This window comes from Lycium ferocissimum, chromosome 8, assembly GCF_029784015.1.
Source record: "Lycium ferocissimum isolate CSIRO_LF1 chromosome 8, AGI_CSIRO_Lferr_CH_V1, whole genome shotgun sequence".
NCBI classification, from domain to species: domain Eukaryota; kingdom Viridiplantae; phylum Streptophyta; class Magnoliopsida; order Solanales; family Solanaceae; genus Lycium; species Lycium ferocissimum.
The window spans coordinates 40,654,354-40,672,570 of NC_081349.1; the positions used below are offsets into that span (position 1 = coordinate 40,654,354).

The 18,217-nt window shown below is 31.9% G+C and overlaps 1 protein-coding gene and 1 non-coding gene across 2 annotated transcripts; one reads left to right on the top strand and one right to left on the bottom strand.

The window, feature by feature from the left end:
- Nucleotides 1-12,260: 12,260 nt before the first annotated feature.
- On the top strand, nucleotides 12,261-14,529 carry LOC132066945 (transcription factor MYB53-like). The gene is made up of 3 exons (XM_059460131.1): nucleotides 12,261-12,462; nucleotides 13,033-13,162; nucleotides 13,681-14,529. Exons 1-3 carry the CDS (start codon nucleotides 12,330-12,332, stop codon nucleotides 14,489-14,491), a joined length of 1,074 nt encoding a protein of 357 aa, XP_059316114.1. The 5' UTR covers nucleotides 12,261-12,329; the 3' UTR covers nucleotides 14,492-14,529.
- A 3,115-nt stretch (nucleotides 14,530-17,644) lies between these two features.
- On the bottom strand, nucleotides 17,645-17,717 carry TRNAE-CUC (transfer RNA glutamic acid (anticodon CUC)). The gene has a single exon. It is a non-coding gene; the product is annotated as a tRNA-Glu (tRNA).
- Between the last annotated feature and the right edge of the window lie 500 nt (nucleotides 17,718-18,217).

Sequence of the window (18,217 nt, forward strand, 5' to 3'; positions counted from 1 at the left end):
AACATGGAAATTAAATCACATTGTTTTTTGAACCCCAAAGTTAGATCTTGTAATGCATCATGAAATCAAAGAAGATTTTATGGAGCCAACATATATTTTAAATTAGTTGGTTGCAGTATTTGACTAGAAAATAAGGACTGGACAATTTGACACTTCAAAGACTTGATATATCCCAAGAATACAAACTATAATGTTTTTGGACTATGAAGGATTTTGTTAATTGTTTGCTCTTACAAAGTTTATCAGTTGCAGTGGCCCCTAAACTCATCGGAAGCTAATTTTTTGTCAAATGACAGTAATAAACATCTTACAAATAAAAGAAAGAATGCTTAGAGAACACAAACTATAATGCATTTTGTCATGAAAGGATCTTGTTATTTGTTGCTTTTGCAACTTCTCAGTTGGTTAGTGGCATACACAGAATTTTGAACAAGCCGTGTCAGGCTATTATCGTAATTCGTTTTGTAAGTGATTTTAGTATGAGATTGTGGTGGTTTAAGGTTAATTGATGTTTATTCTGCATTATTTTAAAGTGATGTCACAATATTGCAAGTCGTTGTGCCGAGGGTCTACCGGAAACAACCTCTCTACCTCCTAAGGTAGAGGTAAGGTTCGCGTACATTCTACCCTCCCCAGACCCCACTTTGTGGGATTTCACTGGGTATGGTGTTGTTTGTTGTTGTCAGTATATTGTATCTATACATATTATGTTTTCAAAAATCAGTTACACCCTTGACAAGGGGTGTCATAGTGCCTTTATACTCGTTGGAAGTTGCTGGTTGACTCTGTTAGGCAAGAGGATCCTCCTGATATTGATCGACTTTCAATATGGCTCCGGTGATCGAGCACTGTCTATGAGTCACCGGCTCATTTATGTTATTTCTAAGCGATTGTTCATTGTTCATTGCCCGAGACCTCTAGAAAGAAGTCGATCTTTTGCATAGCCATTCTCGTGACAAAAAAGCATCATCATTGACTCCAGAAAGCTAAGTGAAGGACCATCAGCAAGCAACACCTACATCGATAGCGGTAGTATGATTCTATTCGTTCAAGTCTTCTTCTATCAATAGGTGAATTGTTCCTTTTTATCTGTCTTTTCCATCTAGTGCCCATATTGCGATAGAAAATCTTTGTCTTCGACCTAAGGGCTAAGACTTTCTAATTAAAAAAAGGATCATGGTAATTATTGAGTGCTAATTTCCTTCTCTTTGCTTTTCTTTTTCTTAGTAATGAAACCACAAGTATTAAACATCAAATGCAGCTAAAATAGCTAATTATTGTCTCTTGCGTGTCCTCTGTTAGGCCAAGTTTTAGTTCTAACAATGCAAAATAAGTAGGTACTACTAATTGCTTCACTGTCAGTATCACCAGATTTATTCAGTGTCAATATAATTAGCTGTTCTTATGATGTCAGTGCCTACTGAATTTAAGCCAAGGAATATGATACAGTGGCATATATATGATGGCTCAAAGAAATGATCTAGCTAGTAGTAGGTTGAATTGTAGATATGCTTTTTAATTTGAAAGGTTCAGCAAATAATAATCTAAATATGTTTAGGTAATGCTCTTGTACTATATGCTTTTAAAGCATCTTTATTTCTACATTGCTGGAAATAACGGTTGAGAAAACTAGATCGAGAGTTTTATTTTTATATCAGGATTGTTTTGGAAAATTTAGTACGTTTGGCCATAGAAATAAAAAAAAATAAAAAAATAAAAAATTTTGAAATTTTGGAGTTGGAGTTGGAGTTATGTTTGGCCATAGTTTTTGCAAATATTATTTTTTTTCTTGAAATGTACTTTATCAACAAGGTTTTGGCTGTGAAAAAGGTGGAAAAAGCGAAAAACAAATTTTTCTTGTTTTTCAAATTTCAAATAAAACTTCAAATTTTCATGGCCAAACACTAATTTTTGAAAAAAAAAAAATTACAGAAAAAAGTGAATAATTTTTATGGCCAAAGGGGTCCTTAATCTTGAGGCATTCATTATTCGGAACTCACTGCCTCAAATGATCCTGATTAACAGCAAGCAGGGGCATAACTTTGTAGGAGGAAGGGGATGAATCTCATTTGTAACGCAAATAAGGTAAAAAGAAAATTCTTAGTCTATATAGGAACTGTTAAATCCCTTAACATAAAGGGAGGTGACAAAGGGGTTTCAAAAATTATTTTAGATCACATGTTCAAATTCTAACTACTTTTTGATCTCTTTATATAAATTTCTGGCTCCGCCATTGACTGGAATTAAGAAATAAAGTATTGCTTGTATATCAAGATATTTTTTTATTCAAAGGATTCTAACCTCAGTAGAGAAATCCTTGATGGTCTTCTGCTAGACTTCCTTCTAGTTGAAATATGAATATATAATGAAATTAGCAGAGATATTGGCTCCCACTTATTTTATTATGGGTTTCAACCAGTGACGTATGAAGGATTTTCACTGAGGGTGTTCGAAAAATAAAAATATAGTGATTGGAATTTGAACTTGGAACCTCAATGAGAATTTTGAACACAGATCACTAAATCAACCTCTTCAAATCTATATATATACATACATATACGTATAAGAACACCCTCGGCGGGCCCTAGATCCGCCCTGGTTTCAACCAAAGTTGTTGGACTATTTTTTTAAGTTTGGTCAATGCAAAAAGCATCAAACTTTGTACCATTACTAAGAATATACGTTTCACGTGTATTGGACGTAAGAAACTGTTTGTTTTTCAACGTACTACGTATATATGATGTGCTTCAAACTTGTGGTTTAATTGGCATTCTTTATATAATAATGTAGACTTGATAGTTCATTATAGCTAACTGTATTTAGCCTAGTGTCTAAAACCGTCATTATCGCACACTATTACAGAGAGAAAAAATCTGACTTGTTTAGTGCTGATAATTAACTTTCCTTTTATTAAACTTTTCCTTAATTAATATTGGGAAAATCTAATGGAACTTTTGAATTCTTTGTCCTTATGTTTTGTTTTTCCCACCTAACACTTGAAGGCAACATTGACTAAAAAAATTAAAAATTAACTACGAAATTCATCACTAATTTTTTTTATTAAATATAGTATTGTCACTAATTAAATAGGATAAGCAATAAATTTTATTATTTAGTGATAAAAGTTATCTGTCACTAATTTTAAATAGGCATTCAAGTTGGTTTCAAATTTAAAAGTTGATTGCTATAGTTATTATCCTGTTGAATTATTTGACGGCCTCATCGAAAAATATTAAATATAATTAATAGACACTGCTATTAATTGAAAGTTCTCAAAAGCAGCCCTTCACCAAGAAAAAAGTCACATGTTTGGTCCACAAAAAAAAATAAAAAAGCAGGTTTAATTGTGCTGGAACATATAATAAAATAAATAAAAGAGTTCGCTTTCCAATATATAATGACGTGTATTTCTCAAAAAATATTTTCAGATATATAATCCTTTGTGAGAAAAAATGATATTTGTTATAAACCATTTGTCAAGTTGTAATTTGGATGTATTATTAATGATTATACAACTAGAAGTGTATATATTGTACCACTTTACTTAAAGTGATAAATACAACTTGAAAGTGGTAAATACAACTTGCACCTACAACTAGTTGTTGTATCTTAGTTGTTTCTTAGTTGTACCAAGTTGAATCTATCAACTTGCACAAGTTGTATATTGTAGGTTGAGGGACAAACTTCTTCTATAAATAAAGAGTTTTGCCTTCTCATTTGTAATACCAAGAAAAGTGATAATACAATCTCTCCCTCCTCTCTACAAAGTTATTTGTTTGTTTCTTTTATTTATTTGCAACTATAAAGTTTTATAACACGTTATCAGCACGAGACTCCACCACTAAGTTGGATTCCCGTAAGTCATAATTGACGAGTTGTTTGGGTATGGTATTGATCGATACTCTCTCTCCACGAAAACCTTTGTTAAAGAAGGTTTGAACTTTGAATTTATAGTTTAGTTACTCACCTTAAAGGTAAATATTTTTCTATCACCTAAATTTATTTTGTTTTATTTTTGTACACGTCAAATCAAGACTAGTAGAGATTTTTTTTTTTTGGTAAGTCCTAGTTCATATTGCTAATGTTGTTTGGTTACTACGTATATGTTATAAGTGTAGAATTTATTCTACAATAATCTCATAAATTGGATATCTCCCGTTGGGGGATATACTTGAACTCCTGTAGAGTTAACAAGCAATATATGGCCACCAGTAGTGGCAATATTTCATAACTAAGTTTTGTTCTGGCTAAATTATATTTACGCCTATAACCACCAGAAGTGGTAATATTTTCATACACTTATTGTGATTACAATTCGAGATATATTAGAGAAAATTCTCTACATTATGTGTATGCCTCAATTAGATCGTGCAATAGCAATATCTTAAAAGAGGTTATAAGCTATCTTATTTTGATATGCTTAAGGCATATTCAAATATGTTCCATTCCTGAAGAATGAGAACTTTTGATAAATGTTGCAAATATAACTCCATTCTTTGAAGTGAATGTGACAATATGTAGTAAAGCTTATACATATGGACGTGCTCTTGATTGTGAATATGTTACGACTCATCTCGAGAAGAGGTAATAATTGAGAAAAAAGAATCTAAATATTCTATGTTTTACTCCCGAAGTAGTAACTCAGAAATCTGCTCCTGAAGTAACAAACTCAGAAAGTTGCTCCCAAAGTAGCAAGCTTTGAACTCTACTCCAAAAGTAGTAGAACTTTGAACTCTACTCCCGAAGTAATAGAACTTTTAGCTCTACATAGTAAACTTTTATCACTACTCCCGAAGTAGTTAGACTCCAAATTCTACTCTCGAAGTAGTAGAACTTTGAGATCTACTCCCGAAGTAGTATATATTCTGAAATCTACTCCCAAAGTAGTACAACTTTAAAATTTACTCTTGAAGTAGTAAGACCTTGAGATTTACTCTCGAAGTAGTAAACCTTTAAAATTTACTCCCGAAATGGTAAAACATTAAACTTTACTCTTGAAGCAGAAAGAATTGGTAAAATTTTTGAGAAATTTTCTGAAGCAATGACTTCTTGTGCTTGAGCAGAATAATGAGCTAAAGATGAACATCGTTTATCAAGAGCAATAATTTAGTTTCATTTCCCGAAGCTAATGAAGATATACTACAAACTACCTCCTGTAGAGATAAAATAACAAAGAAAATACATGTGGTACAAAAGTCATTGCAACACCTACCTGTCGTACGTAGAACATCACGAATAATTTCATTAAGTACCATTCTAAGGCAAAAGAAATCAGAGTAGAATATTTCTACTATAATTACATCGATACATTATGGTTAGTTGTTATTGATATCCTCAAAGGATATAACAATGAATGTATCTTTTCCTGAAGGATGTGATTACTATGTGGTTGTCGATTTGATGCAAAATATTCAGATGTTAATGGCTAATCTCGTTGAAGGAGATATTTGAAATACTGACGTTTAGAACTTAACGTTTACTTTTTGTACTTTATAAATTAAAATTGTCTTTAAATTTTCATTTGATTGTTGTTTTCTTTCATAACACTAGTGGTGTCTAACCAAATTTTCTTTCATGATACAAGCCGTATCTAAGCAATATTTGGTAATACAAATATATCTTCCAAGGGCTCCAGAAGAGCTAATTGTTTGTTTACAAGAATCATGACATGACCAATAGTGTCCAAATAATATCTGATTATGGTATAAATTAAAGTCTCCCGAAGAGGTTATAAATGATAGCACCATTCATCTTAGATCGTAATTGGTACGATTGGAACACAAATTGTAGTAAAGCTGAAGTTTATTGACAATAAAAATGATTATCATAGTGAGACTACAATTGATTGGAAGATTAAATATCTCCAAACAACAAGTAAGAAATACGTACGTAAAACGTTACCTGAGCATGATAAGATCATATGCCACAATAAACCAGAATTTATTGATATTAAATATTATGCAATAGTAAATCAGAAGTTTACAAAACAAATAGCACATGTGTAAACTTGAAGTTTACTAGTATAAATAACTATCAGTTGGCATGAGCAATTTTGCCATCCAATTTAAATATGATGTGCATATTGAGTATTACACATATATTGAAGAACTAGAAGATACTTCAAGATTTCTTTTGTGTTTCTTGTTCTCATGATAAGTTGATTACACCAGCTAATATTGGGACTGAATCCCCTAAATGCTGGAAAATATAAAAGGTGAATATGGGCCCGTTCACCTGCAATGTGATGTATTAAATAGATGCGTCTATGAGACGGTCACATGTGCGTTTATCGTCAACCGGCAGTTTGACATTTACAAAGTTGCTTGCTCAAAATAATTGAGTTAAGAGCACAATTTCCAGATTATGTAATCAAGACAATTCATCTTGATAATGTTGGTTTATATCAAAGCTGGTTTGGTGTTGAATGCCTCTAATAAATGGCTAAACTATTGCTTATGGGAACAAACTTTCATGTGTTGGTTTGGGAAATGATATATTGCATATAACAACACTTATATACATTAGATCAATAAATTATGATTAATTACCCCCCTCTCAATCGGTTCACGGTCAGGAACCGTGATTGTCCATCTAGTAAATTTTGATGTGTAGTATGTGATTAATGGATCTACCATGATCCACACAGATGGTTCTTCAAATAGCGTGGGGGATATATGTTAGTTTTTCTAACATGAGGGGGAGATATATATGCAGCTAAGAAATATGTTGTGAATTATCATCGGTATGATCCTTATTCAAAAGATAATTCAAGTTAAATGTCGGAAGCATTTGCTGACCAAAAGTTAATCTCATATTTCTACTGCAAATGCTCCTATTGAATGTCCCTAAATGACAAGTCTACAACATGCATGAAGCATGGTAGACGAATCGGTTCCAAATACAATAACCTTGAAAAGGGTGAGGAGCAAATGATTTAAAGGATCATAATAAGGAGGCAATGTGCTCTTGAAGAGCCTATGACATAACACTTCATGAAACCTTATGGGAGGTTCAGGTACCTGAAAATAATGAAGTAATAAGATCTCAGTTAGTTATGTCAAATTACGAACCGATATAAATGATATCTCGTCGACGATATATTTGATACAATATGATGCGCAATATTGTAGAAGATTGTAAGGATCTAAATTCTACGTCTGTTAAAGCATACTGACATCGAAATGATTTTCAAATGACATGATGCATCCTGATAAGCGTAAAGTTTATTGGACCTGCAGTCCAGGCATCAGAAGATATCACGTCATTTAATTATTAAATAAACGTTCTCACAGCCTATATGGCTGACTTGACAAAATTTATATGAAAATTTAGGATTCAAAATGCACAAGCATATACAAATTTTTGGAAAATTTGTTTATAATCCTTAATATGAATTAAATGAATCAAGGTTGATTCCCTAGAGTCTTAATGAATATTCATTGACGAAGGGTACAAAGATGACTCTGTATACCCTTGTCTCTTTATAATAATCAAAATCTTTCATATTGTTCTGCAAGTTGATGACTTGAATATTATTTAGCTCTTGAAGAGTTTCTAAAAGCAGTAGATTATCTGCTAAAAGAAGTAGAAAATTAAATTGGTCTTGAAGTATCATATCTTTGTGCAATTAATGCATTTAAATATCTTGCTATAACTGTGGACATGATATAGTTTTTTACTCCTACATGGAGATATTGAAGTAAGATCAATTGCATCTTGCAAATGAAAGCCCCAACATGAATGTGTTTATCCTAACACATATTGTCAAGCTTTTGAATATGCGGGTTATTTATATGATCGACGTAAATGTTTGATCCAAACATGTTATTTATGCCCATGAGGGGTTACTGTCATACCATGTTCCACATGACAAGATAAAAACAGTTTATAAAGGAAGCCAGGAATGGTTTGATGTGGTTCCAACAATATTATATGACAACGATGCAACTCTACCAAGAGATGGCGGCATAGGTGATCAAACGGTTCGTTCAAATGATGATTTGACAGATTTGATCATAAAGGTACTGCCAACCTCAACATACAATAAGTTGATAGTCAAGATCGGAGTACATCATCTCAAGGATCAAGCGATGCTTTAATCAGGGGGTAGTAAAATACGCGATGCACTCTTTTTTCCTTACCAAGATTTTGTCCCATTGGGTTTTTTTGGTAAGATTTTTAATGAGACAGCAAGAAATGTGTATTACCACATATGTGTACTCTTTTTTCTTCATTAGGATTTTTCCCATTGGGTTTTTCCTAATAAAGTTTTAATGAGGCACATTATCTATTAATAAACATCCAAGGGGGAGTGTTATAAACCATTTGTCAAGTTATAATTTGGATGTATTATTAATGATTATACAACTAGAAGTATATATTGTACCACTTGACTTAAAGTGATAAATACAACTTGAAAGTGGTAAATACAACTTGCACTTGCAACTTACACTTGCAAGTTGTATCTTAGTTGTTTCTTAGTTGTACCAAGTTGAATCCATCAACTTGCACAAGTTGTATATTGTAGGTTGAGGCGCAAACTTCTTCTATAAATAAGGAGCTTTGCCTTCTCATTTGTAATACCAAGAAAAGTGATAATACAATCTCTCCCTCCTCTTTACAAAGTTATTTGTTTGCTTCTCTTATTTATTTGCAATTATAAAGTTTTATAACAATATTGTAATTTTAAAAGCAAAACAAGTTATCTATTAGAACATATAAAAATGATTTAATGGTCTAAGAATCGGTTATATAGTTACTTTTTGTCAGAGTTGGCTTTGAGTTTGCTTATTTTTACACATAAAACTTGCAGTAGAATTATAATCAGCAAGACAAGCTGGCAGTGGCGGAACTAGGGTGCCCCAAGGGGGTTTGAATTCCTTGGTCGAAATTTTTTAATGTATATATAAGTTTAAAATTATTTTATTTTATGTATACATAGTAGATGATAAATTTTTTTTTCTTCATATATTTATTTTTGGAAAAAAGGCCCAAAATGCACATGGACTATCAGAAAATGTTTAAAAATACCCTCCATCCATCTACTTTGCTAAAAATACCGTCTGGTTACATTTTTGGCTCACTTATCCCCTTTGACTAACGGTCAACACTGAATATTTTTAAAAAGTTTATTTAAATTAGCCAAAAATGTATCTAGAGAGATATTTTTAGCAAAATAGGTAAATGAAGGGTATTTTTAAACCTTTCCGATTATCCGGGGGCATTTTTGGCCCTTTTCCGTTTATTTTTCTATATTTTGAATCTCTTACGTGATAAAATTCTGCAAGCAGCTGGTACATAAAATTGGTACGTAAAACATATAGCTAGCTATAGGTTAGGTCCAGAGATCAAGCAATCCACCCTTCTTGTTTAACAAGCAGGTCACCTACAATTAAACATTATCCCTTAGCTACTCTATTAAATTGTTGACTTATTATGGCTATTAATTTCCAATTACAGCAACTTAGGATAATGTCGTAATGAAATTTGAGAAGGTAAGCACCAGTTTTAATTGCAAAGATAGCCCCGGGGAATCGTCATTTCAAAGTGAATAATTACGAATTAGGAAATAACCCAAAATAAGTGGCAAAATATTGCTGGTTATAGACATATAGTTGAAAGAAGATTAAAACTAACAAGGATCAAACCTAATCAGAAAAATTTCTAGGAAGCTGTCTGACTTAAATTTTGTTAGTTTTGGTCATTTTTTGGTCCATAGCAAGTGAATTAGTCTTTCAAAATTTTGTCAAAAATAAATGATTTTTTAAGAAACAAATAGGTATTACTAATTTTTTTTTCTTTCCAAATTTAACATTGTCTAATAAATGATCTGATCAAATTAAACTTCTATCAGTTCTTTCCATAATGATTTACATTTTTCTATGAGTTAATTGGAGTGATTTAGTATAAATATTAGCTCTTTTAGTTATATATTATTAAGTGATTTTCCAATCAGAACTGAGTCTAAACCTAAAAATTCACTTATTTCTATGTATGTCCACCGAATATACAAGGTTGTCCTATCTCCTTATAAATGTAGGGCTATACACTCTGTATCTTAATCTAAACGTACGTAATATACATATAAATATTTATATACCAGTTTCCACTATATATTGTATATTCAGAAATCTTGGTGGGTCGTGACTTCTATAAAATGTATGGTATAAAAATATGACAGAATTAATCTTTAGAGTGACATATCTTAAGCTTGTCTGTATTAATCTTTTCACAATTAGATTTGATAATAAGTTTAATATTTCCTTCTTTGCGCTCCGACAATGTATAGTTTTTTATACCATCAGATAATTACCTGTTATACATAGCAGACCAAATTGCACTTATATATATAAAATATTCATTATACTGTATTGGACCAACCCAATCTTCTAGGATAAAATATTTGACCAAATAGTACTCCATAAAACTTTATTGTATTCATCTCTTAAGAGTTTACTGTCATTTTAGAGAGAGAGTACTTTTCAATTTCTTATATATTTTCTAATTTCTAACCTTGTTTACGGTACGAACATATATTGACATTGTATTTATGTTAAATTTTTCGGTATTCGCATTGAAGACCAACTAAATTCGAATTCGCACAGAAAATCTCACCTTAGAAGTAAATGCTTCCTAAAAGGCGATTCCATAGCCAGTGCTTGAACACAAAGTTAATCTTTTTTGTTTCTATATAGTAATATAAGAATATCTCGTCTGCCATGGTATAGCCACATAGAGTGAAGGATGATCAAATGAACATCCTTTATGAAAAAGTTATACGGAGTACTAAATATCTAGAAAAGTATACTATGTATATATATTAAAAATTACTTTATATATATAATCTTGATCACCCTTAATGAAATTTCCCCGATTTCGCCTCTGGTCTCTGCATGGGAATGAACGTAGATACGTGGCAAATAGAACCATACAACATCCTAGTATAGATGCAGTATTGGGTGAAAACCCAATCCAGCAAGCAAATAAGTTGTTTAGCTGACAGTTACACAATGTTGAATACTTATTAAAAAAATTACTCCAATTTCTCTTTAGGTGACATCACTTCCTCTTTTAAACTAATCCCTTTGCTATCTTTCTATAAATTAAAACTTTACTTTTTTAAGTTTTAACTAAAAAAAATAAAATGTGATCTAAGTTGGTCTACCAGACAAAGAACCTTTGTGGAAGAAGCAATCTTATGTGGATGAAAATTGAAGTCAGTGTTGCTTTCTAGGAGAAAAAGCCTTAACTAACTTTCGTGAAGAAGGGGTTAATTAATTATGAAAGGTAATACAATTCATTGGGGTTTCTTTTAAAGAGTAAAATTTGTGCCGACGTAAAAATGGTCTTGTTTTTATTTCGACTCTATATGTGGGATTAATGATACACTTGATATTACTTGAAAGTTGAAATTATTTTTGGAAGAGACAACGATTGAAACTTGAAAGTGATTCACTCCCTTTTAATTTATTTATGCAGCATAGTTTAACTGAGCATAGAGTTTAAGAAAAAACGGAAGACTTTTAAAAATTGTTGTTATAACGGCCGTTCCCGGTGCGGTACGATACGTTATTGAAAATTATGGTTTGACACTTTTAAATTGGGTTGATAAAGTACGATACGGTAAGTCTGTAACCAATTTGTTCGACTTCGACAGACATATAGTAGATGATTACAACTCTGACTTCTCAAGAAACATCTCAATTATATCATATTAATTAACACCTTATACGTATCGAAATATTCAAGGAAGGCAAAACAGTTCCCTACATTAATTTATTATCGCAGGAATTGAAGGACGTTTAAATCAAGACAATTAGCAATTACTATAAAATTTACGTAATCTAATATCAAATTATACACAGCTCTCAAAAGAAAAATCAGAAATAAAGATAGTTAGAAAGAAATATTCAAAATTAAATTGGCTGTCTAAAATAAATACTGCGACAATTTTTATATAAAGCTTTTTGAAACTTATGATATCAAACATGTCATAATATTAGTTATAAATTCTTTGGGTACAATAGGTAACGTTCAATATCTTTAATAAGATAAATAATAATTTTATAATTTTACTGATATAACAGGTAAAATTTAATGACGGTGTATGAAAATAACCGCACATAAACAAAGTGCAGACACAAAATTGATATGAAACTAGCTACTTCAACGCATAAATGTGTAAACAAATAATAAGCTCCCACGTAAGTTATGTTGTACAACATAAAGACAAGTATTTATTCTATATATAAGGGTAATCATATCAACTTTGAGTAGTTAAGACTTGAGGGAAGCAACCAAATCAGAGAGAATTAGTTAAACTCTTGAAAATGGGAAGGTCCCCTTGTTGTGATGAGAGAGGTCTGAAGAAAGGGCCATGGACTCCTGAAGAAGATGAAAAACTCACCGATTATATCAATAAACATGGCCATGGCAGCTGGAGAGCCCTCCCTAAACTTGCAGGTATGTATAATTGAGTTTAAGTTATATACACATACTCGTCTTTGCTTCTTCTTAGACAACATTCTCGATTATCTTCAGTCCAGTATGTCGGTCGCCCTACGGACTGTGACTAGTTCAGCTATAGAGCTAGATTTACACCGCCATGTCGAGACTCTTTTTTTAAAAGTGAAATACTTTCATAAAAGGAAAAGATCACTCTGTCATATGCAGTAGAACGGTTCATCTAACTAAAAAGTTCCTAAGAGATGAGGAATAATAGCATAGGGTCAACGTAAATATTATTTTGTTAAAATAATCTACAGAGAAAGCATATATTCACGTTCATTTCTTCAATCGGACTGTAAGGAATTTTTACATCATCAAGTCACCTTTAATTGTTGTGGCAGGCAATCTATCTTGTTTTCAAAATTATAGATCTCATATTTTAATGAGACTTATATGTACATATCCTCTGAGTGATCTAATCAATTATGTATATAACTTAAACTCTAATCTGTAAGCTCTTCTTCCAAAATTCTTTCTCATATATGATTAACTAACTTTTTATGTTGTTGTTGATACTGCCAATAGGTCTTAATAGATGTGGAAAGAGTTGCAGATTGCGGTGGAGTAATTATCTTAGGCCAGATATTAAAAGAGGCAAATTCTCTCAAGAAGAGGAACAAACAATTCTCAATCTCCATGCTGTCCTTGGCAACAAGTAATTATTTAACTCAATTTCTTCTCCTTGTATTTTCTTGCTCTGTCGAAATTTACTATATATGGCTTGAAATTTTAATATTTTTCCTTTTGGATTCAAATTGCATGCACTAAGGGGTCGTCGTTTAGATTGGTTTAGAAGCAAATTATACAGGAATAGTAATAAGATTGTTGATGCGGAGATCCGTAATATACAGATTGTTTATACAGTGATAATAAAGGAATTGTTATGCATGAATTCATATTTATGTGGTGATTAATACTTAAAAAGTATTATACATGAATTAATTAATTACTCTAAAAGGGTATTTTTGTCAATTAAAATAGTCTAATCAATCCTTGCATTACTAATACATGTATTTTAATTTATTCCATATTATAGCTGCAAAAAAAATATAAAATATTGACTCCTGCATAATTTAATGTAGGTATTATTTAGTATTGCCAACCAAACATTATACTTATTAACGTATGTAGAGAATTCTATTTATTAAACTATTTTTTTTTCTCTTGTTTAAGGTGGTCAGCAATTGCAACTCATCTACCAGGACGAACTGACAATGAAATCAAGAATTTCTGGAACACTCATTTGAAGAAGAAGCTAATTCAAATGGGATATGATCCAATGACTCATAGGCCTAGAACTGACATCTTCAATAGCTTGCAACATCTTATAGCTTTGGCAAATTTGAAGGAATTAATGGAAAACCACTCATGGGAAGAACAAGTTATGAGACATCATTACTTGCAAAATCTTCTACAACCTCACAACACTATGAGTACTTTAAGTGCTGTTCAAAATATGGAAGCTTACAATCTTTTAAATTCTTTAAAAGAGAACCAATTCTTAGGCACTAATAATAATCATTTGGAAAATCACACAGTTCATCAAATTCCTTCAAGTCTTGAATATCAAGCTATTCAAGATTCAATCCCTTTCTCCCATTTGCCGGAACTACAAACTCCTAGTCGTAGTTTCCAAAATTCTCTAAACAAAGATAGGGTTCAACCTCAAAACACTGAGTTTACGGTTATGAGCCATGGAGAAACGTCACCTACTTCTCCATGGCTCCCTTCTTTATCTACTTCTCCTCCTCCTCCTCCTCCTCCTCCTCCTCCTCCTCCTCCTCCACCAGTAACAAATGATCAGAAAAGAAAAAATTCTTCAGAAATGGCGATCTCATCTTGCTTGCCGGAAGAGATGAAGGCTGCAGACCATTTTTTTCAGCCAGATAGCGAGCAGTCACTCAGCAATGAAGGAGCTCCACCTTCTCTCTGGCCTGAGCTTCTACTTGAAGACTCTTTTTTCCAAGATATTGATAAGTTCTAAAATAGTAATATATGACAAATAGTCGCTTGGAGTTTCAACTTTTTCAACTAGATAGCGAACGATCACTCAACAAAGAAGGAGAGCACCACCTTCTCTTTGGCCTGACCTTCTACTTGAAGAAACATTTTGCCAGGATATTGCAAAGTTCTAAAAGAGTAATGTGTGCTATAATTTCTTGGAGCTTAATCTTTCAGAAACTTTTTTTTTTTTTCATCTTTCTCACTTTCCTATTTTTGGTTTTCTTAGATAGGATATACATTTTCCAATAGTATAGTGAGTCAATGAATAAACGCACAACTGATTAAAGATTAGCACTCCCTCTGTCCCAATTTATGTGGCACTTTTCGCTTTTCAAGATTCAAACTGCATGAACTTTGACCAACATTTTCAGATGTATTTTTTTACCAAATTGATATGAGAAAAGTTGCAACTTATAGTACTTTTCATGAAGTTTTTAAATATATAAATTTTATGTTAAAATATTGAGTTAATCTAATCCAATTTAGCTTCAAAGTTTAGTCAAATTGACTCTCGAAAAGCGAAAAATGTCATATAAATTGGGACGAAGGAGTAGTATGTAAGTTATGTAATTTTCAATTACCTTGCCCTTCATCTTCTTTTTCCCCTTTTTCTTTATTTTCATACACTATTAAATACATGCAACTAAACAAGCCATGCATGATGATTTCTAATCATGCAAAAAGCAGCTGCGCATGCTGACTAGAAGCATCGTAAAGTTGAATCGCGCACTTTATAACAATCATACTGTTGGTTACACGAACAAATCTCACATTAAAGTTATATTTTAATTAAATAAGGAAGTATGACACATATTATAAAAAAAAAAAGTGTGACATATAAATTAACATAGAAGGAATACTGCGTGTTTGCATGTTATGCAGATAAGGTTTGAATTTTCTGTGGATTATTACTGGAAATTGGAATTACTGTGAATTATGAGTAACAGAGACTCCATGAATTATGAGTAACAGAGACTCCATGATATATATATATATATATAGCTCTTTAGTTTTTGGACCTTTATTTATCACCAACAAGAAAAAGTAGAGAAAGCAAGACAAGAACAGTGAGGCTTCTCAAGGTAGGTTGGGGTTGGGAGAAAGGCGGGGTAGGGGGAGGAGAGTTGACTGTTGCCGTAAAGTCAAAAAGGATGATGTAAAAGGGTTCTCAATAGTATAAGGGGGTCCCAAGTTGTTGGGAAATGGAGTAACTAGGAACTCATTAATTTTGATGTCTTTAACAAATGAACACTTGGGATAGATAGCTACAGCATCCCTAACCCATTAATCATTTGATTCTTGATTCAGACTTTAGTCATGAAAAGACTGAAGAGAAACACATCACATTATTCATAATATCTCTTAAGAACATATTTTATCCACATAAAGTATCATTATTGTATACAATTTCGATAATTTCAAGATTTTAGCCAAGCCGATTTCAAACTAAAAACCACCACACCAACAATAACAAAAACATCCAATTTAGAAGGTTAGTCAAAAGGACGAATCAATATCGTGTTAATTAATTTGATTAACATTACACATATGACTTTCTCTTGTGTAACTATTTGCTACCCGATACACAAATCTCGAAATAAAAATTTAGCAGGAAAATAGAATATTTACTTTGCGAGTCTCCACTGCGTAACTTTCTTCTTTTTTGACCGTTCACGACTGTAAAAAGAGAGAATGGGGCAACTATTTAGCGAATTGCTTCGGTTATATGCCACGAGATCCCTATAGACAACTATGTTAAAGAAAGTCTTGAAACTACATCCAAACTCCAGAGGATGATCTGAATACGTGAAGATCAAGAGAATACACACATACATAAAATAAATAAATAAATAAATAAATAAATAAAACAAAATGCTGAAAGAATTACCTTTGGTGCCAGTTATTTTCTTAGTGAGTAGGTGCACTTCAGTTCCTTTTCTACCAAGAGATTGACTATCACAATCATTTGAAAATTAATATAATGTTAGTATTTGTTTTACTGCATAAAGCTCTAGAAAACTAGGAAGATTAATTCAATGATTTAGAAGATTAAAATGAGTCCAATTGTTTGAGTTAGTCATTACAGGTAATTTAAGATTATCTTTTAAGGAAAAAAGTGGTCATTTGATAAAAGTCAAGATCTTGGTCATTCTTGTCAAAAGTAAATTCTAAGTTCTTGTGCAATAAGTTCTTGTGCATACATACATAAACATATTGCATATTAAAATCAGTCAATTTCTTTTATTTTTATTTTTTGGATACTCTTAAATAAAACAGTAAGCAAAGTTCATCACCTAATCCATCATTGTCTTAATTAGTGGATTATTGGTCGTTCTAGTTTATTTGTTTGTGTACACAATGTATTTAATGGCTCAAGCGGCTCTAATCTCACGAGACTCATTCAATTTCAATCTAATGAAATGAAATGTGACATTCTCATGCAAAGGTAAACTTAAAAAGTGTACTACTTCACTGTGATTTAGCAATAAAAGTGTTAGAAAAATAGGTTTCAGAAGTGGGGAAGAAATAATCCGGCTTTAATAGATTAATCTCTGACCTATTTAAGCCTCCCACTTCGTTGCTGCAGGGATGGTGGCAGAATTTCTCCAGGATTTTACAAAGCCAATGAAATTCAAGTTTCAATGAATTAACTTGAATTTTTCACAAAAACATAATTGTATTTTGTAATGAGTATTTAGAGAAGAAGAGAATAATATGTGGTCTGTTATTCTTTGTTTTGAAGCAGTACAAGATATTTATAATACCTTAGGTGTCTGTTCGCAGCAGACACATCTATTCAAAGATGACTTTTCATAATAGACACACCCTTTAGGAATATGCACCAAAGCCATATACCAAATACGTTTTAATTAATTTCAGACTTAACCACGAAGTTTTAATAACTGGAAAGAAAAAAAATTTCTTTTCTATAAAAAAGTAACTTTCTTCTCTATGAAAAGACTAACTTTCTTTTCTTTTCAAAGTTCATTCTCTCATATACTCCCATCAACACTAACTATTCCAACAAAAAGTGTAGGTTAACACATCTTATGTATTCATTTGATTGGTATAAACATTACCGAGAATTACCATGGTAAAGTGATTTAAGTTGTTTTGCTAACAAAAATAAAAATTCCGTTGCCGGGACTTGAACCCGGGTCTCTCGGGTGAGAGCCGAGTATCCTGACCAACTAGACTACAACGGATTGCTGTTCTGATAAGGCTCCAGGCATATCATGGCATGTGGCATGAACATTTTATGTATGTCATAATATTTACTATTTGAATGGGTTTAATTTGAAAATATCATTATATAGATTAGGTATGAGAACTTGAATACTATTGATCATTTGATATTATACGAAAATCTGATTGCTTTTTACACCTCTAAGAAATGATGTAACTAATTGTTCTAATGAAGTTTTTGATTCAGTTACTGTTAGACCCATTTTATTTAATCATGAAAATGTTGATGTTTCTGTTTTATTAAAATTCCCTAGCTGAAGCACTTGAATTTTTCTTAAAAATGCGAACTTGACGCACTAGCATTCTTTTAAATAATCTAGTATTGAATACTTATGGGTTTGACTTGCGCCACGTAAGGCTCCAATTCGTGACATTTTCATTTATCAATCGAAACAAAATTCCAAGTCCACTTCAAAAGTTTGCTTATCATATAATGTATCGGTTTTATATAGTTTAAGAT

Excerpts from the sequence above, each read along its gene's own strand:
- LOC132066945 (XM_059460131.1), top strand. The coding sequence starts at position 12,330 with ATGGGAAGGTCCCCTTGTTGTGATGAGAGAGGTCTGAAGAAAGGGCCA. Across the intron at positions 12,463-13,032 it reads AGCCCTCCCTAAACTTGCAG|GTCTTAATAGATGTGGAAAG; the intron begins GTATGTATAATT and ends TACTGCCAATAG. Across the intron at positions 13,163-13,680 it reads CATGCTGTCCTTGGCAACAA|GTGGTCAGCAATTGCAACTC; the intron begins GTAATTATTTAA and ends CTCTTGTTTAAG.